Source organism: Grampus griseus (assembly GCF_964374135.1).
Source record: "Grampus griseus genome assembly, chromosome: 21".
In the NCBI taxonomy this organism is placed as follows: Eukaryota; Metazoa; Chordata; class Mammalia; order Artiodactyla; family Delphinidae; genus Grampus; species Grampus griseus.
Window position 1 is genome coordinate 31871427 of NC_139015.1, and position 20559 is coordinate 31891985.

At 53.0% G+C, this 20559-nt stretch overlaps 1 protein-coding gene across 1 annotated transcript in view; it reads right to left on the reverse strand.

Moving 5' to 3' along the window:
• The window catches only part of SFRP1 (secreted frizzled related protein 1), a gene marked incomplete at both ends in the record, with an annotated part of 41301 nt that extends 28999 nt beyond the window's left edge, over positions 1 to 12302 (reverse strand). The window contains 2 exons of the mRNA XM_082680385.1: positions 6235 to 6312; positions 11777 to 12302. Coding sequence (XP_082536511.1) covers positions 6235 to 6312; positions 11777 to 12302 — 604 coding nt within the window. The remainder of the gene's footprint in view (positions 1 to 6234; positions 6313 to 11776) is intronic.
• Positions 12303 to 20559: the final 8257 nt, after the last annotated feature.

Genomic DNA, 20559 nt, shown 5'->3' on the forward strand with positions numbered 1-20559 from the left:
AATGCGCAGAGTGCTCACCAGAGGGGAACCTGGCTCCTTTCCCAGCGTCTCCTCGCGGAGCCTCAACATGGCTTCAGAGCGCGGAGTGGTCCCCATGGGATCTCGGCCCGAACTGCCCGGGGCTCGATTCCCCCAGCCAGGCCCCCAGCTCTCCACTGGGAGGCCGTGGAATCGCCACCATGACCCTCCCAGCCCACGGGAGGGCTTCAAAGGCCCTCAAGGGTTCAGCAGTGGTCTCTGCACGGAACAAGCCCCCCCCATCACGGGCAAAGGATTTAGGATGGGCCACAGGCCACGAGCTGGGAGTGGCATTTCCAGGGCACCTAAAGCTCTGACCCCGTGTTTCCCTGAATGGGAAATGCCATACAGCTCCTTCCAACTATTTCCAGATCTGTGGATGGGCTGTGTATTTTAGAGACCTTCACTGACAATAAAAACCAGTTGTTTTCAGCCTACCAACTCCACCCCGGGGTTACAGTTCCTTCCTCTGTCTATTTAATTTTACTTTGACTGAACTAGATTTCTAGATATTAGGGCTTTTTTTTTTTTTTTTTTAACATATACACTCAGTCACCCAAAACAGGGATGCAGTTTCCCTCGAATTTAATAAACAAGTTACACATACTCGTTTGGAAAGACGTTTTCTCCTTTTACAAAAAAGGAAAGCCATAAACAACAAGGTCCTACTGTACAGCACAGAGAGCTATATTTAATATCCTATAATAAACCATAACAGAAAAGAATATTAAAAGATGTATATATATAACGGGATCATTTTGCTGTACAGCCAAAATTAACACAACATTGTAAATCAACTATACTTCATTAAAAAAAAAAAAGAAAGAAAACTGGAAAACAAAATAAAACCAATGCTCTGTTACTTTTTGCCTACAAGGTGCGTCTACTGCCAGAATAATATCGTCTATTCACCGGTTTTCCATAAGTACTAGTGGAATGGGATAATAGTGAAAAAGGAGGATATACAATGGTTAGGTCAAAAACAGGCGACCCATACAATAAGTTAAAAAGTAAGTCTAAATTATCCCAATTGCTAGTCATCTGGGAACATTTTAATATTACATAATTTTTACATTGTTTTTCTCACTTAAATACAACCTAATCTTGTGATATAAATGTACTTGTTCCCATTTAACAACTGTGAACATTAAGGAAAGGCATTTCCATGCACACTGTAGAAAATCTAGGATTTGTACTCAGATGCGTACTATTATAATATTTTCGGATTTAAAAATTCCTATATTATTCATCTTTGTGAATTTTAAGATGATGCAACATAAAACCAGGTTGTAGTTACTTTAACAGAAAATAAACTGGAAATTAAACCACTCAAAAAAAAAAAAAAAAAGGCGAATTTCCATCTCCCTACCTTGCCCACACACTATCATTCACACACATGTCCAACGAACTTTTATTTTATGCCTACCGCGGATAAGACACCATACCAAGGACGATTTAACTACACACAGGCCTTGTTTTGTTCATTCTAAGACACAGATTCTCTTCACATTTTAATGTGAAGTATGTTTTCTCTGTGGGCGGGGCATCTCCCGTGATGGATGGTGTATCCCGCGATCAATGGGTGTCTTACCGTTAGGTAAAATATGGTATCAGAGACAGATTCTGCTCTCAAGCAGCTTACAGATGTTGCAATTACCGTGCTGGCAGCTACCGTCTCCTCCTCTGTGGGAGGAAACCCAAGGTTTAGTTTGGAAAGGCTGAGCCTCCTTTCTGCAAGAAATCAAACAATGCACCTCCAAACAGCAGCCCAGCCAAAACACCTTGAAAGCAGAGTGAGCCAGAGTGAGAACAAATTAGTGAAGGTCCAGAAACCGCCGAGAATGCTTCTTCTGGGAAATACTCCCAAACACTAATGGTGAGAGCCAATTTTTTTCTCTTTCCTCTTTGACTCAGTTTAGTGTTGCAGTGTACAGTTTTACTCTTTATGAGGAAACATATAAACGGGGAAAAAAATACTTCCAGAAGGCAAGGAAAATTCCTAGGGGCCAAGAAATCTTTTCCCACAACCAGAAAATACTGGGCTAAAGAAGTGGCCACTTGAACTCAAAGAAAAAAAAAAAAAAAAAAAAGGAGAACCTGAACTCTCAAAAAAAAAAAAAAAAGAGGAGAAGCCAGTACAAGAGGAAGCTCTGAACTGTCTTAGCAGAAGTATATTATCCCACACATTTCTACCAGGAAAGCTCAAGGGTGTTTACAGATCCAGAAGCTAGAGAGTGGCCAGAGGCAGGATCCTAACCGCACAGCCATTATAAATCAGATCCCCCATCCCTGGGATAAGCTGAGCTGAAGGAAAGACAGTTATGGGTGCTGAGTTGTTAACAGCAGGATTATTAGTGTGGCAGCTTGCAAATAATATATTGACCCGTCGAAGGGAGAACAGCAGCACCCTGCTGTCATGGAGCAGGAAAAGCAGCGAGAAAACAAGCAGCAGGGCCGGTGTTCTCATTGAAGCCCAGCAGGCAGCCTGGCCGCCATGTTGAATCCACAGACTTTGCACCGTCTAACTTCTAGCCGTCACACATCTGGTGCTTGATCCAGGCTGATCCAGCTGCATTCCTGAGCATCAGCCCACAGGTGTTTCTACTGAGGCTTTTCCCTGCTGGGGGCAGAATATGTGCTCTGAACTGAGGAGGTACAGTGCAGGGGTGGAGAGAACCAAGCAGACCTGCCAGAGAGTTAAAAATGCACCGCCCGGCGCAGTGGTTAAGAACCCGCCTGCCAATGCAGGGGACACGGGGTCGAGCCCTGGTCCAGGAAGATCCCACATGTTGCGGAGCAACTAAGCCCGTGCGCCACAACTACTGAGCCCTCGTGCCACAACTACTGAAGCCCACGCGCCTAGAGCCCGTGCTCTGCAACAAGAGAAGCCACCACAATGAGAAGCCCGCGCACCGCATAGAAGAGTAGCCCCCGCTCACTGCAACTAGGAGAAAGCCCACGCGCAGCAACGAAGACCCAACACGGCCAAAAATAAATAAATAATTTTTTAAAAAATTGTGCCGCCCGGGGAGCCGGTGATAGACCGGGCAGGCCCAGCTCTACGGGGGCGGCAGGGGTCTGAGGACGCACTGGCAGGAGAGGGCGAGGGCGTGCTGACCCAGAAGGAAAGCACCCCTTGTTCCTGGAGTTCCCAGGGAGCCTTCCAACAACCTGATGTCTTCCCACAGGGGATGTCAGGGCCGCTTAAAGCAAAGTTTGATCCCTGGAGTAGGGAGTAAAGCATTCTTTTTCTTCTCTGTTGTGTGTCAGCTTGCCCTGCTGCATTTCTTTGTCTCTTAACTGAATCCCATCAGCGTGGCTGACTACCTCCCTTACTTGAAATGAGCTGAGCTAGGAAACAAGTTTCTCAACAAGGCTGCATTCTCCAGGGTGCCGAGAAGGGCAGAGCTGAGCTCAGCCCCTGCAGAGAGAGAGAGAGAGAGGAAAAAAAAATCCTATTTACTGCCTTATGAGACCATGACACGCAGAAAACCCATAAAAGTCTCTCCTGCATTCAGATAAAGAAGGCTGGCGTCCAGGACACCCAAGCAAGGAGGAGATAAATGCCTCCAGGAGGGAGCCCAGCGGCTGTTCATCTTCTCCTAAGGGGGGAAGGCAGCATGACAGCGAGTAAAAGAACTCCAGTGGGGCAAGTCAGACGCCTTATTTGTGAAATAAGTGGACTTGATAGGATGACCTGGAGGATCCAGGAGAATTCAAAAGTTCTAGGAACTCAAGAAGGAGATAATCTCCCGGTGAAAGGAACACAGTCCCAAACAGCCAATCAGATTGCCCAGGCCCTGACTGGTTATTAAAATAAGATACACCCCTGGCGCCTGCACGCAGGGAGCCACTGCCGCGGGGAGAGGATGTCCCTCCCCAGTAGGCTTACCGCAGCCCCCTCCACACCTTTCCCCTTCACGCAAAGGTCAACCTTCACACTCAAATTCTTTCCCAAGGTTTGCTTCTTCAGCCTATGTCTAGCGAACGGCTCTAGTTTAACGAGTTGCCACTAAAGCCCCCAACAAAAGCAGATTGGTGGGTTACTGAGAATCTGAAAGAGAAGGTGCAGATTCTCTTCTCACGGCTGCCGAACATCCTTCGCCTGGAGTCTCCACGGCGCCCCCTTCAGGCGGTGAGTTCTATGACACCACGATTCTCTAGGAAATCACCGATTCGTGTTTGGTCGAGGTGAAGAAATTTCTTTAATGAAATTTTCGTCTATTCTAGGTCCGTATTTGAGGACACGGTATCTAGCACAGAGCTCTGCACTCAAGAAATGTTGAGTGACCGACTGGACGCGTGGCTCAGTCAATGACTGGACACACTGAATCTGAGTCGCGTCCTCCGCACACGCAGTCCCGGGAGAAGTCATCCCGGGAGAAGTCATCTGAACGTAGAACATCAGCTAATATATTACCTTTCAGAGTGGGCTCTAATACGATTGCCTGGAGTTGCTGAAACGTCAGGGAGTCGACTTCTAAAAGTGAGTGTGGTGATTTACACTATCGGAAGAGGGTCAGTGACATCTAAAGGTGGCCCCTGAGTATTATCCACACTGCCTCCGGCCTCCCGCAAGGAAGGATGCTTCGGGATAACAGCCACATCCGAGCAGATTCTTCCTGCCACCCCCCCCACCCCCCCCAATCACGCAGCAAAAGGCTTCTCATCAGGACTTCTGAGAGATTTTATTTCTGGCCTTTTTCTCGATGCCCAAATGCCTCTTTGGGAAGGAATCTCGCGCCGTTTGCGGAAGGAAAGCTTGTGACTCGGACAGGCTGGGGCCGCGCAGACTCTGCCGCAGAGACCTGCCAGCCTCGCCGGGCGTTGGGCTCCCCTTGATGGAGCAAGGGTGTGAGCGTCAACAAGCAAGTGTCACCGCCGTCAGACGGAAGGGTCATCAGAGTTTGGGAACATTGCTGCAGGTCCCTCTACAATTTATCTGAGTTCATTTAAAATGGCAACCAGAACAAAGGATGTGACTCAAACACAAGCAGTGGAATGCTTGGGAGACGAAATCGTCCCAGCGGTCATTCACCAAGAACCAAGAAGGCAGGGAGAGATACTTAATGCAGAAATAAGGCACTAAAAAACGTGTGCATTCTCAAGAAGCTCTCCGTGGCAAAGGGTCAGAATTCGCCACTTCCCGCCTTCAGTCACAATGACAAATACCTGAGACTACACCTGTCACATGTACCATTTCCTTCAGCTTACAAGTGCGCACATACACGTGTGCAGCTCTCCAACACGGCACTTTGCCAGCACGAGGCCCTTTCACGTACTTTATTATGCTTGGTTAGTGAAAACCTGGAGTAGGTAGCCCTGGATGGACGTAAACACTCACGTTACCTACCATCATGCTTTCCCTGGGAGGAATTCTGTAAGAAATCCAGCCTCGGGGACACAATGGCCAGAATCGTGAGAACCTGTCCTTGGCAAAGCAGGCCTGGCGGCAGGCACTTCTCAGCATCCATATACAATAGAGGCTGGAGGGAGTCGGCCCTTCAAAAGGATGCAGTTCACGTCTACTTTTCCGGAGGACAGCCGCCCACGGTGTGTGAAGCTCGGTCTTCTGCGGGGCAGACTACCGGGGACCGTCCCTGAGAGGCTCCCTGAGATCAGCCCCCGGGGCCACATCCAGCCCTTCTCCTAGGGCTGCAAGTGCTCATCCAGAATTGCCTTTTCGCCCGGAGTGATTTGCGAAGAAGGGAAGGAAAACCCCTCACTGTGGGATTGTCAGTTTCCTGGCCTGGAAGGACCTGAGAGCCGCCGCACCCACTACCCGCCCGCCCCGGCAATGCCCTAAGCGCATGGAGACTCCCCTCCCAGATCCTGGGCAGAGTGGTGCTGACACCTAGGGGTGGATGGAAGAAGAGCTGTGCCGAGAGGCCAGCCCAAGCCGCCTGCTTTCCCCCAGCTCCTCTACAGCTCTCCCCAAGCCTGCCTCCCTCCACTCCTCGAGAAGGTCCCCCCAAACCCGCCGAGTGATCCCACACACGGAAGAACAGAAGCCAAGTTTGACTTTCATAAAAACCGGCCGGTTCCCCATCCTATCTGGCCTTCCATCTGCCTGAGAACAGCAGCCGTCCGGGGAGGATGGAGGGAGAGAATACACATCTCCAAAAAGATGCTCCCACAGGCTCTGCACCACGGATGCAGAATGGGAGCAGCCAGGGATGCCCAACCTCCCGGAGGCGGCCAGGGGCGCTTTCTTACCAAACTCGCTGGCACAGAGATGCTCGATTATGGCTTCAGATTTCAGCTCGTTGTCACAGGGAGGACACACCGTCGTGCCTAGGAAGGGCAAGGGGAGAACAGGAGCTGAGTGACTGCGGTGGAACGCGGGGAGAACCTGCCCCTGGGGCCCGGATCAGCCCAGGGAGTTAAAGGTCTTCTGGAATTCCTGATAGGGCAACTTGAGAAAAGACGAGTCCTGGAGACCAAAACAGACGCATAGTTTCTTGAAAATCTGGGGACTAGAGCTGTTGAATATGGTACAACTATGAAAACCAACATGATGTGGGGCTGGATGGGGCGGGTCCTGAGTCGTGGCTTGATGGATGTGGTGGGTCCCTAGGAGAAGCTGACTTGTAACCAAACACTTCTACCCCAGTTGTTTGCCCCCGGTTCTTTCTCCCCTCTCCTTGAAATACCCCCCTCTGATTCCTGCCCACTTCCTGTTCCCAAACTCCCCAAAAGACGGCCGATCCGTCCGACCAGCTCTCCAGGAGCCAAGAAAGAAAATCAGCCCGACTCACAAACTCCAACCACAGGCCCTGAACACCCCTCCCCAGAAGGGCTATTGCAGCAAGCTCCTGCCAGGGGTGGGAAGCAGGAGAAGCTGGTGGGGGCTGGGAACGGCACCAGCCCTGCTGCCCAAGGGAAGGACTTGGCGAGACATGGGAGAGACCCTCTGGAGGCGTTTTCACACTGTGAAGGGCTTTGAAGAGGAGGTGTGTGTGCTGCAGGGATGGGGGCCACCGGGGGCAGCTGAGGCCCCGGGGGAGGGGGAGGCCTCGGAGGCCAGGGCCAGCGGGTCCTCCCAGCCAAATGCTGCTGATGCTGGAGAGACCCCTGGGAGGTAAGGGGGCTCCGTGGAAGGGCAGGGAGAGAGCGGCCCAGTGGGATCGCCAGAAGGGAAGGCGGCTTGGCACCACCGCCGCCATCCCACCGTCACCTCCATCATCTATCAGACAACTTGGAGTTTTATCCATGATGCGGGAAAGCACGAGCACATTCTAAGGGTCCTCCACCTCGGCAACACTGGTGGAGGCCATGCCCGGCCACGCTGTGGGGGGAGCAGTCACCCCCAGGGAGGACGGGGCGCTCCGACTCAGGCTCTTCATCCTCTTCCAACCCCTCCGTCTTCGTGGCTCCTCTGGCGGCATCTCCTTCACCTTCGAGCACTTCTATGGCTCAGAGAAACAGGCAGAGCCTCCCACGGTGGATGAGAAGGGAGCTGTACAGCCCTCCGGGGCCAGTGCCGCCCCCAGGACGCAGCTGGTCCCCAGCTCTGGGGAGGTGATGCGCGACCCCCCTGCCCCACTTCCAAGCAGGGTCGCTGCGAGGCGCAGCAGAGGCCGTACACCTTAGTCTTTACTGACAGATCCCTGTCCCACCTTTACTTTGTGCCCAGGGCCGCCCTCCATCCAGAGTCCTGCAGCAAGAACCACAGTCACGCCCCGAGCAGGAGACCATGGGGCTATATTTTGGCCCGGATGCTGAAAATGTGCTTTTCAGCCAGAACTTAAGATCGGATTCCAGAGGTTGTGTTTCTGACAAAAGGAAAAAACTCACCCAGAATTTTGCATCATGGTTCTTGCTTCCACGGGGAGAAAAAAGGAAAGGAAATCCCGCAATGTGGGAAGGACCGTGGTATCTACTTCGGGAGTGTGGACTGTGCTTTGGGGCTTTCCTTGTTTGGGTTATTTTTTTCCAGTGGAAGTTATCACGTTGCAAAGTTCTATGAATGTGACCTTGACCAAACAACCTGCAGGGCAGGACTATCTGAATACAAACACTGGATTCCCCTGGTTCGCTCACATCACCTTGTCTAGACGCTCTGAGTTCCGCGACCCGACTGGCGGCCCGGGCTCAGCTACGTTTGGCCCTCAGCGTCTCCCAGCCGGGCAGGAGCTGGCTGCAGTGAGTTCTGCGCCTTCGCACGGCTTGCCCCCACCCACAGCCGACTGGGGAGCAGCTCTAGACTGTGTAGGGCGCTGTTAATCTGCGGCCTCTCCGGATCGTGCTGGGGGGCCCTGCGAGCGGCCCGAGCAGCGGAAATCCACACAGTCATCCATCGAGCGGCAGAACTAAATGGCTGTTTTAAGGTGTATTTAAAATAATGTTTAAAGCAAAAGAACCAAAACCCAAAAGGTTTTGTGTTTCATCAGTAGTTAAGGGAGAGGACGGGAAAGTCCAACACTGGAATCAAGAGTAAGTGGATTTTTAAAAATCAATGCACACGGCACACACCCCCACACAGCACACACACACATACACACAGAGAACACAGCACACACAGACACGCACACACACACACACACGCACACACACGGCACACACACACACACGGCACACACACACATGCACACGGCACACACATCCCCACACAGCACACACACACACAGCACACACACACACATGCACACGGCACACACCCCCACACAGCACACACACACACACACACGGCACACACACACATGCACACGGCACACACATCCTCACACAGCACACACACACACACACACAGCACACACACACACATGCACACAGCACACACCCCCACACAGCACACACACACATACACACAGAGAACACAGCACACACAGACACGCACACACAGCACACACACACACGGCACACACACACACACGGCACACACACACATGTACACGGCACACACATCCCCCCCCACACACACACACACAGCACACACACACACATGCACACGGCACACACCCCCACACAGCACACACACACACACACACACATGCACACAGCACACACACACACACACCCCACACACACAGAGCAGGTCTTCCCTGGCCAGCTCTTCAATACAGGGAAGGGATCCTAAGGAAGGCTCCCGGGAAGGATGAGTGCCCCGTGGCCTCTGCAATCTGTGACTAAAACAGCCAGGCTGTTTTAACGCACAACATGCCTAATCAACAACAAAATAAAACTAAAGGTATGTGCTCGTTCGCAGAGCTTGAATCAGTAAAACCTGGCTGGGAGGAGGAACGACAATTTATCAGCCTGGGAATATACAGGTCTAATGCAAGGGCAAGATTTAGAAATAACTTTCCTGAAAACAAACAAACAAACACTTTTCCTCTCCCATAACAGATGCTGAAGCAGCTTGGGCTGAAGCCTTTGGGGGTGTGGGGGGGTGTCTTTTGACTCAGTCTCATTATCAAGTTTATCTTTGATAACATGCGGCCCCAAAGGCCTGCCCAATACCCCCAAACGGTGCTTGTCCAAGTATGTGAACAGAAACCAGCCTGCGGCATGCAGAGATATGCCGCTGCTTTGAAAATTCCATTTTAAGTTTACAGAATAAAAAGAAATAAAGAATAAAAGTAGGGCATGTATACTTGGTCTCCTCCAAAAGTACCAGTTCTGATGCTGGAGCCACCAGCCGTAAGGTTACGAGGACCAGTCTCCACCTGCCCTACACACACACACACACACACACACACACACACACACACACACACACACACACACACACACACACACACACACACACACACACACACACACCCCTCCCACCTCCAGGCTCAGCTGACAGTCAGTGGCCTCTCGGCCCCAGAGGACTGACTCCTATAGGGGGTCCCTCCCACTGAGGGCCCGCAGTCCTGGGCAGGAGCGGAGCCTCCCCCAGAGCCTGTCACCAAAGACTCGGTGGGGACAACCGGGTCCCAAGTCCCACACGGGACTGGTCCCTTCATAACTGTTCTCTGTGTGCAGCTGGTCTCAGGAGGGTGACGACCTGAGCACTCCTGGGATGGAGGGAGGAGAGGAGATGGTGCAAAGGGCAGACTTCAGGAGCAGCCCAGTGGGACACAGCCAAGGAGTCAAAGCCTCCAAGAAGAGGGCACGGGTTTGGTCTCTCTACCACCACCCCGCCACCCCTGCCTTTGGGGCATCGAGGTGGAGGATGCTCGTCCCTTCACAAGTAGGCAGCCCAGCCAGCACCCCTACCTTCCCGTCAGAAGGGCTTCCCCCTCAGAAGTGTTCTGTCGCTGATTGTACCAGAAAGGGGCACTTGGGGGGTGGACTCAGCCCCAGCAGAGCTGGCCGCGGCCTCCGGGGGCAGGGCTGGGCTAGTCTGCCCGCCGGCAGTGCCAACGGGGAGAAGGAAAATCCCGTGGGTTCCACGCGGACAGAACACAAAGCGCTTTGTCCGCTCCAGGTAACGGCTCGGCTCCCGTGCTCAAAGGGCTGCGCCTCCCCGAAGGTGAACTCTGTGCAGACCCCCAGGAAAGGGGAGCAGCGGGACCCAGACCTTGCCCCCGCAGGCGGGCCGCTGCCCTGCCCACCCGCCAGACCTGCCACCCCACACCCGCCCCTCTGGACCACCTCCTCCTTCCCTGGAATAAGCCAAGGCATTCAACGTTCCGGGTGCCCTTTCCCGGGACTACCCCGCCCTCACTCTGGGGAGTACGCCCCTCGGGGGACCTTTGTGCTTTGGCATCCCTTGGAGATGAACTGAGTCAGCCATGAGCAGGTTCCCCCCACCCTAAACCCGTTCCTCAAAAGCCCCTGGGATGCGGACCGCTCTGCTCGGCGCCCTGGGTATGGACCTCTACCTCTTTGAGCCTCAACTCCGCTTCCGAAGAATTTGGGGTTGAATTCACTCCTCTAAAAGTCAGGCCACAGTGCTGGGTTGTTTTCGTTGGCTTGTTTGTTCTGTGGGGTTTTGTTTTGGTTTATTTGCTTGTTAACTTGTTTCGTTCTGTTTTGTTGCCTCCCCAGGATGGTTTTTCCTCCCCCCACCCCCACCAAGAACTGCCCTTTAAGTGGAAGGGGTTTCAGAGAAGTACCTCCGGCTCATCCCTGGGGCTGTTAGGAAAGCCTCCAATCTGCGGAGCCTCGCTCCCCAAGGGGAGCTGAGCCATGAGCTAATGACAATTTTATCTTTCTAATTACCTGAGGATTTGTGTAAATGAGAGAAGCAGGGGGTATGCAAGAATGAGGGAGAAGAGCCTTTCCATCCCGCCCCCGCCCAAACCTTCCCGAAGCTGTTAACTGAAAGGGGTAGAGAAACAGAAAGCCTCGCAACTTCTGAACTTTTTTTCTCGGCCAGTTCTGAACCAGTCCTGGAGCTACTTGGCTGAATGACTAGCTAAGGAAAGCGTTAAAAAAAAAAAAAATCCTCCTGAAACCTAAGCAAATAAACAAAGCTGCACCTTAGCATTTGCTCGGCCTTTCTGAGCTTCCCAGATTTGGGGTTTAGGCTTTTTTTTTTTCCCCCCGGCGCATCCCGTCTGGGGGGTTCAAAACTCCGATAGGCACTCGGTTCCCTCGCAAGGGACAGAAGCGCTCTTCTGGGAGCCAGAGCTAAGGCTTTGTTTCACCGTTGACTGGATCCCAGAACAGCGGCTCCAGGACCCGGACCGGGTGCGCGCGGGGCTCGCCCCGCCAGGCACCACCTCGGACGGGCCGGTAGCTCTCAAGGCGGTCGGGCACGGCCGAGAGCACGTCCCCAGTCCCGGGGCGCAGCGCGGACAGCCCCGGGAACACCCCGCCTCACCTTGGGGCTTGGAGGCCTCGGTGGCGTTGGGCGGGGTCATGGCGATGCAGACGTCGCCCTCGGGGAACTTGTCGCACTTGAGCATCTCGGGCCAGTAGAAGCCGAAGAACTGCATGACGGGCTCGCACGAGTCTCGCACGGCCTCGCAGAGCCAGCGGCACGGGTAGATGGGCCGGTCCAGGCAGACGGGCGCGAAGAGCGAACAGAGGAAGACCTGGGTGCCGATGTGGCAGTTCTTGTTGAGCAGGGGCACCCAGCTGCTGGCCTGCTGCTTCACCTCGGCCATGGTCTCGTGCTCCAGCAGGTTGGGCAGCACCATCCTCTTGTAGCCCACGGTGTGGCACAGCCGCAGGTCCACCGGGATGTCCACGCACTGCGGCGGCTTGGTGTAGAAACGCCCGCTCTGGTACGCGCCGACGTCCGACTGGAAGCTCACGTAGTCGTACTCGCTGGCCGAGCCCGCGGCCAGCAGCCCGGCGGCCAGCGCCAGCAGCGCGCCCGCCGCGGCCCAGCGCCCGCCGCCCATGCTCGGCGCCCCGGCCCCTGCGACGCGGGGCGTCCTCGGCCGCCTCCCCGCGCGCGTCCCGCCGCGAACTTCCAGGAGCCCCCGGGCACAAAAGGCGCCGTCCGCACCCGCGCCAGGCGCTGGCGGGGCGACCCTGGGGAGCTCGCGCGGGGAGGCGAGCGCGCGGCCCGAGTGCGGCCCGGCTCCCGAGGCGGCGGGACCCGAGTGTCCGGCGCTCCCGCGGCCGAGCCCTCCGAGCCGCGCCGGCCAATCAGCGCCGGCCGCCGCGAGCGCTCCGGGCCCGCCCGTCAGTCACCCGCGTGGCCGGCCAATCGGCTCGCGGGCGGGAGGGGTCGGCTCCCTAGAACTCAGCGCGGGTCAACACCCCTTAAAAAACAAAACCAAAAAATAAATAAAGGAAGGAAGAAGGGGGGGAAACGAGAAAAAGAAGAAAAAAAAAAAAGGAAGAGAGACTGGGGACGAAGAGAAGCGTGCGGTGGGTAAAGACGATGTTTAATGCTGCTGTTAACTTGAGTCAGATGGCAGGAAAGTAAGGAACCTTAACAGTACTTGCAAGTCCATGAGATAATCAAGACTTTTTTTTTTTTTTTCAAACAGTTTTCCCTAACTTTATGCAGCAGTCCACCTCCTCGGTGTTGTTCTCTGTGTCTGCAGACGAAGATGGGCTGTTTCCGACAGACCGGGGCGCAGGAAGGCTGTGGCAAAGGAGGTCTGCTTTTCAATCCCCAGCCCATGGGGCTCCGCTCCCGCAAGGGCCAGGCGAAGGTGTCGTCGGGCTGTTTGCTGGCTTAAAAAGGCAGCGCCTTTCCAGGTGGGATAACTGGATGACGGCCCTCCGACAACCCGGAGGCAGTGAGGCAGGAAAGGGTGCTAACAAAGGTGTTAACTCTGCGAGAACAGTTTAAAAAAAGAAAAAGAAGAAAAAAAAAGAGCCCTACTCAAGGCCCAGCCCAAGAGCACGTCTGTGTGTGCACGCATATGCACATTGACATGTTTGTGGTCTAGAAAGCCAAAACATTAAAAACACATGTGCACTTATCAGCGTGGCTTGTGTAAATATCAAGTCCATCACTCAGGCACACATGCTACATTCAGAGCTGGCCCAGGAACTTCAAGTCAAAAACCAGGGGTTCCGTTAAAGCAGGAGGCAAGAGGGAAGTCTTAGCAGAAACAGCCCATCCTTCCCATCCAGCCCCCCGGGAAATGAAGTCCCTCTGCCACTGCCACCTCAGAGTTCCTGGGGATTCTTTGTATGTTTCAAACGGGACCCTGAGGGGGAGGCTCAAGCTTCAGGGACCTGAAGTGTGACCACGACTGACCCCAGGGGCAGAAGACAGCAACAGCAGTTCCTGAGGTTAACTGGGTCTCCACACTGCTTGTGTCCTGAAATGTGGGGTGGAGGGCGGCCAAGAACGCTGCAGACCACATCTGAGCAGTGTGGCACCTCCCCAGGTGGCAAATGGCCACAGAGCTCCGGGCTCAAGGCAGACACCGGAGGAGGCGCTGCCTTGCTGGGCCAGCTTGTTTGTAAAGCTCTGGGGAAGCTTGCTTTAGATTCTGCAGACCAAATTTCTTGATGGACACATTCCAAGTCAAACGACTAGAGTTTCTGAAGAAGCGAGGCTACTTTCTTAAAGCCCTGGTGCCCCTAACGAGATGGTGATTCCACTGTGCACACAGGAAGCAACTGCCAATGGTCACCTTCCCTGTCATTTCTAAGCCAATGAAAGGTGCATTAACATGAGAGGGGCAGCATGGAGGCAAAGAGATGGCGGGAGAGCAAGACTTTGGGTGGCGAAGGGTTAATCCCTAAACAATTGGTAATGCTCAGCCCCAGAAGCTGGGGAAGACATTCTTCACAGACACAGAATAGACCTCAGGAAACCAGGCAACTGTGACTCGATTCAAGGGGCAGTTAGAGAAAAATGCAGTTTGGTAGGGGTCCTTTTCTCTCCTCCAGGCAGGCCCTCAGTCCCAAGACAAATGTGTCTGTTTACGTACTCATTGCAAAGAGTTGTGTTAGCAGATAACATCCTGTCACCTCTGGATCCAGGCTTTGCCCAGCTCTCACTCATGTTTGCACTGTTTCCCCAAATGGTGGGAGGACTTGGGTCTGCCCACCATGAAAATTCTGGAAACTAGTCCAAGTGACTACACCTCCACCAGTCCTGGGGCCGGGTGGGGGTGGGGGGGTCTCGAGTCTGGAGTAAATCTCACAAATCCGTTCATGGGAGGGCCTAGCCTAGGTCTTGCTGTTTCTCATTGATCACCCACAAATGGCCTTAGCGAGAGGCCTCTTGGGGCAAGCCAGGGACATGACTGTTCTGAGAAATACAGGGAGTGTGGATGTAAGACCCCAGAATCCTAAACTCAGTACATTTCTGGCTCCTCTCAAGGCCCAGCTGGAAAGGAAAGGCTCAAGTCTGTCCCACTGACAGACTTTAACTCACACCTAGGATTTTGGAGAATGACTGCCCACCACCAATCAGTGCCCATGGAGTTTGGAACTGCACTGAGCGTGACTGCCCAGGTAATCTTTTAAAATGTTTTTAAAGAAAATGTCTTGATTTTCTTGAAATTGAGGAGGAAGCTAGCACTAATTTTTATAAGGTCATCTCATATATAACAAGAGATGTAATGATTTCTAAATCCAGATATTCAGAGGGTAAGTGGAAAATTGAATAAATGATTAGCTCTGAGCAGACAACTCTGGTGAAAATTTACTGAAACAGTACAAATATTATAAATTCTAAAATAATATGTGGAACAGCTATCAGTTAATAAATTTTAAATTAAATCAAATAATATAATTGAGCAAGTTTGTTAATCTAATAAATTTTAAACACTTTAGCTATTGTTTCTGTTTGTGTTCTTTTTTCCGGTACGTGGGCCTCTCACTGCTGTGGCCCCTCCCGTTGCGGAGCACAGGCTCCGGACGCGCAGGCTCAGCGGCCATGGCTCACGGGCCCAGCCGCTCCGCGGCATGTGGGATCTTCCCGGACCGCGGCACGAACCCGCGTCCCCTGCGTCGGCAGGCGGACTCTCAACCACTGCGCCACGAGGGAAGCCCTAGCCATTGTTTTTGATACCTGAATATTTACCCTAAGTTGACCTACTGCTTTTTAAGAATAAACACAATCTCTTCTTTCTCCTCCTCCCCCCTCCCCCTCCCCCAGAGCAGCGCCAGGCAGAGCAGCCTGAACACTTCATATTTTAGAGGTGCATATGCAGCTGTTGGGTTTGTGTGGTGCTTTGTCATATTGTCAAAACTTTGCACTTCAAAGCCCAGTCTCCCTTGCCCTAATGGCAAGAATGTGTGTGTGTGGAGGAGAAAGTTCTAGAACAAAGGTTCTTTAAACATGTTATTGACATGACAGAGCTCTCAGAAACCAGGGGTCTCCAGTAGGGGAGTTGTGAGCCAGGCACATCTTTCCTTCTTGAATGAACAGGGGCAAAATACACCTTTAAACTTGTGGTTTTCGTTTCAAAAAAGTGCAAGTGGGACTTCCCTGGTGGCACAGTGGTTAAGAATCCGCCTGCCAATGCAGGGGACACGGGTTCGAGCCCTGGTCCGGGAGGATCCCACATGCCGCAGAGCAACTAGGCCCATGCGCCACAGCTACTGAGCCCGCGTGCCCAGAGTCCGTGCTCCGCAACAAGAGAAGCCACCGCAATGAGAAGCCTGCGCACCACAACAAAGAGTAGCTCCCGCTCGCCGCAACTAGAGAAAGCCCGCGCGCAGCAGCGAAGAGCCAATGCAGACAAAAATAAATAAATAAACTTATTACAAAAAAAAAAAAAAAACGTGGAAGCGTGTTCCCTGTTGCTTCATAGCCCCAGCTTAAGGAGGCATTCTTCAGTCTCCCGGGTCGCCGAAAGCTGAATGTCAGGCTATGCAGGGTCACTGCAGGGCCTCCCCGGCGCCTACACACAGAGCTCCATCCTGCCCTCTTCCGAAAAAACAAGGGTTGCGGGGTGGACCTTTCCGGCCGGTTTCTCCCATTCTGTTTCACTGTCATATCATCAGTGATTTTGATGACACTCTCCAGAGGTACACTCAGCGTCCTCTCCATCATCCTGGAGCGAGTGTGCAGGGCGGAGGGTCTCCTGCCTGTGGCTGGGTGGTGATGGGTCTGCGTTCAGACCCAGGATGTATGGAGTATGGCCCCAGTTCTGCTCCTTACAGGCTGGATGACTCACACTTGACTCTCTGCGCTGAGTTCTCATCTGTAAATCAGGGCTATTCATGCCTGCCCTGCTACCTCAGGAAATAAAATATGTGGATTCTCAACATCCAGTGTCAGGGAGGCACACAGTCCTAACTGTGTTCTACAGTCTGCAACGTTTAAAATGGCATTCCATACGAGACACCACAAAGCACAGAAATGTTCTCACTTGGATGAGCTGCTTTTCTGCTCCGCCTCTGTGGAGGTGCAAATGCCCGGAGGTTCCCAATCCCCTCTGACTCAAGAATTGGCCTGACCTAGGGACTTCCCTGGTGGCGCAGTGGTTGGGAGTCCGCCTGCCGATGCAGGGGTCACGGGTTCATGCCCTGGTCCGGGAAGATCCCACATGCCGCGGAGCAGCTGGGCCCGTGAGCCATGGCCACTGAGCCTGCGCGTCTGGAGCCTGTGCTCCGCAACAGGAGAAGCCACAACAGTGAGAGGCCCGCGTACCGAAAAAAAAAAAAAAAAAAAAAAGAATTGGCCTGACCTGCTGTCTGGGATTGGGAATGTCTGGGAAGAATCATAAATATTTGGAGTTAAAGGCATAGTCCAGCTCCACCTCCTCCCAGGCAAACACCCCTCTGCATCTTTCTTTTTATTCATTTTTTACTGTGCTAAGAACACTTAACATAAGAGCTACCCTCCAAATGCATTCTTAAGTGTCCAATACAGTATTGGTGAACCTCTGCACCATTTTTTTAAAAATAAATTTATTTATTTATTTATCTGTGGCTGTGCTTGGTCTTCGCTGCTGCACGCGGGCTTCCTCTAGTTGCGGCAAGCAGGGGCTACTCCTCGTTGCGGTGCGCGGGCTTCTCGTTGCAGTGGCTTCTCTTGTTGCAGAGCACGGGCTCTAGGCGCGCGGGCTTCAGTAGCTGTGGCTCGCAGGCTCTAGAGCGCAGGCTCAGTAGTTGTGGCTCACAGGCTCAGTATTTGTGGTGCACGGGTTTAGTTGCTCCGCCGCATGTGGGATCTTCCCGGACCAGGGCTTGAACCCATGTCCCCTGCATTGGCAGGTGGATTCTTAACCACTGCACCACCAGGGAAGTCCCCAAACCTCTGCACCACTCTTGATGGGGGCTGGCTGAGCACCAAGCCACCACCACTGGACCCTTTCACTTCTTGGGGACACAGCCACCAGGTTCAGGCAACTTCATGAGAATGTTCTTCCTTTCCTGAAGGGAAATTCTGCTCCCTGTAATTTCTCCTCCCTAGGCCACCCAAGCATTAGTGCCCACCCTAATCTACCTCAAGGCCACAGACACACAGCCCCTGCCTGCCCCACTGCTCAGGTAGACCCACCTCTCTCTCCCCAGAAGAGGCATTGTCAAACTGGGCTTGGCAATTTGTATTCAATTTTGAATATACTACCTTATTTATAGATATATACATTGTAGAATTTATGTACCGCCTTCCAGAAAAGAAGGAACGAAAACACACATTTTTAACATAACTTTTTAAAATCTCTAATGGGCTGGTTTTCTGATTAAAACCCTCACAGACTTTTTGATTGTCCACAGGAAAAAGCCCAGACTCCAGAAGAATATCAAGATCTTGCCCTCCAATGTCCCTTCAGTCCCTCCCTCCTACACATGTTGTTTTGTCAGTAACACCCTCCTTCACCTTCGTACAAACTCCAGCTCATAAACTTCCCGGGTTTAGCAATGAAACTATAGGATGCCCCCGTAAAACTTGAATTTCAAATGAACAAGAAAAAAAAAGATTTTTAGTATAAGTATATCCCAAATATTGCATGGAATATACTTATACTATACATTATTTCTTGTATATCTGAAATTTAAATTGAAATCGGCATCCTGTATTTTATGTGGCAAACCCACCTGTTCATCTTTCTAGCATTGCTTCTCCCCAGCAGGTTTGTCTGACTCCCTCTCGGCCCATCACCTCCCTCCTTCACCCCAATCGGATTAACCTCTCTCTCCTCCTGTTGACCTTTTATAACTACTTGCTTTGGGGTGTCTTTTACACAACTGGGAGCTCTTGGAGGATCTTATTTTGTCTCCTTTATCCTTGCATCCCCAGCATCTAGCATGGTGCCAGGCATACAGTAAGTGCTCAATAAGGCTCTGCACTCCCCAATAAATGCATAAATATGTAGTAGAGAGAGGCAGATGTGTGAAAGACCCAGGCTAAGAGAGGTATGCCCTTGAGCGTCGATTTTACGCTGTGTTTCCTGAGAACCAAGGCAGTAAGTAAGAATGAATAACTCACATGGTTTTCTCCTTCTGCAGAGGAACTGATCCTCAGCGCCTTATACAAAGACTGTAAACAGAGTGTGGGACTGTTGTAAGATGTATTATCATCTTACAGCTTGGGAGGTCAGAAGCCTCTCTGGGCTACAATCAAGGTGGTAGCAGGGCTGCGTCCCTCCTGGAGGCTCTGAGATTCTCCGCCGTTTCCAGCTTCTGGACGCTGCCCACATACCTTGGCTCCAGGTCGCCTCCTCCATCCTCAGAGCCAGCAATGGCGGGTTGAGCCTTTCTCCTGCATCCTTTTGATCCTCATATCCGGCCTTGGGGACAGACACGTATCCAACTTACCTCTCCCCAGGGCCTGCACCAAGTAGGCTGCTCAGTTGCAGATGGGCATGGAAGGTGGGCAAGTTGGTGAATGTACTGGCCGATTTCCGGAGGAGAAGAGAACTTCCTGCAAATCCTGCGTGGGCACTGACCCTAACACAACCCTGTTAAAAACAGGGTCTGGGGGCTTCCCTGGTGGCGCAGTGGTTGGGAGTCCGCCTGCCGATACAGGGGACACGGGTTCGTGTCCCGGTCCGGGAAGATCCCACATGCCGCGGAGCAGCTGGGCCCGTGAGCCATGGCCGCTGAGCCTGCGCGTCCGGAGCCTGTGCTCCGCAACGGGAGAGGCCACAATAGTGAGAGGCCCGCGTACCGCAAAAAAAAAAAAAAAAAAAAACAGGGTCTGGTACCCAGAAGGCCGGGGTTCCTGAGAGCCTCTGACAGCACCTGGGAGTGGAGAAGGGGCAAAGAGAAGCTGGAGAGGGCTCCGCAGGGTGCGACCTAATGCCAGGTCCTGGCTCAGAGCCCCGGGCTTTGCTTGGACATCACAGAGCAGGGAAAATGGTTCTTTAGGAAAGCCCCCCTCCGGTGATCCAGGCAGTGAAAGTGAAGTGACACAGGCTTCGGAGGCCCGTAAATCGCTGGGATTGCTTCCGAGGATGGGGTGGGGAAGGCCAACGGGGACACATTCCCCAAGGAGCCGCGAGCCGCCTTTCTCATGGGTTTGGTATAAACGAGGTGCGGGGAGAGGATGAGTGAGCACCCGTCAGGTGTGGTGACCACACATGCGCTTTGAAGGCGCTCATCCCCTGATCTCCATCCACGGCTGGGGGTGTCTCCTCTCCTAGTCTCCCTCCGCCTGAATAACGCACCGCGTCCTAGAGGCCCTGCTCCCCTGAGCTCAGGCACACTGCCCCCCGGTCCCTAGCCCCTAGCCCCAGTAGTGAGCTGCCATTCTTCAGTCTTTCCCAGTTTGCAGTCTACCCACATTATCGCCTCTGGACCTCACAAGAAGCCCCTGAGCTGGCACAGCAGCTCGTTATTCCCATTTTTCAGAAGAAGACCCGGAGCGTCAGAGCGGTGGGACCGCCACCAGCAGTGCAGTTTTGAAAGAGGGAGCGATGGAGAGATAGGTCTGAAGCGTGGGCAGGTATATGAGGGGTCTTCCTGTGAGTCCTGGAACCAGGGAAGAGCGGGATGGAGTAGCGGGTGCCTGCAGGGGTCAGAAGTGGGGGCTTTGGAACTGCTGCTAGGAAGGGTGACCCGGTCTGTCCTGGGTTGCCAAGGAGACTACAGAGCTCTGTGCAGGCAGCATGTGGATGCCCAGAAGAAATGCTCTAGGGGAGAAAAGACTGGGAGCCATGCAAAGAAGGGGGGCTCACTACACCTGGGAGAGAGAGAGAGAGAAAGAGGGCTGTGTGAGAGCTGGTCCAGGATGTGAGGCAGGAGTTCTGTGTACGGTCCTCTTCAGGGTCTGAACACCTTGAGAGT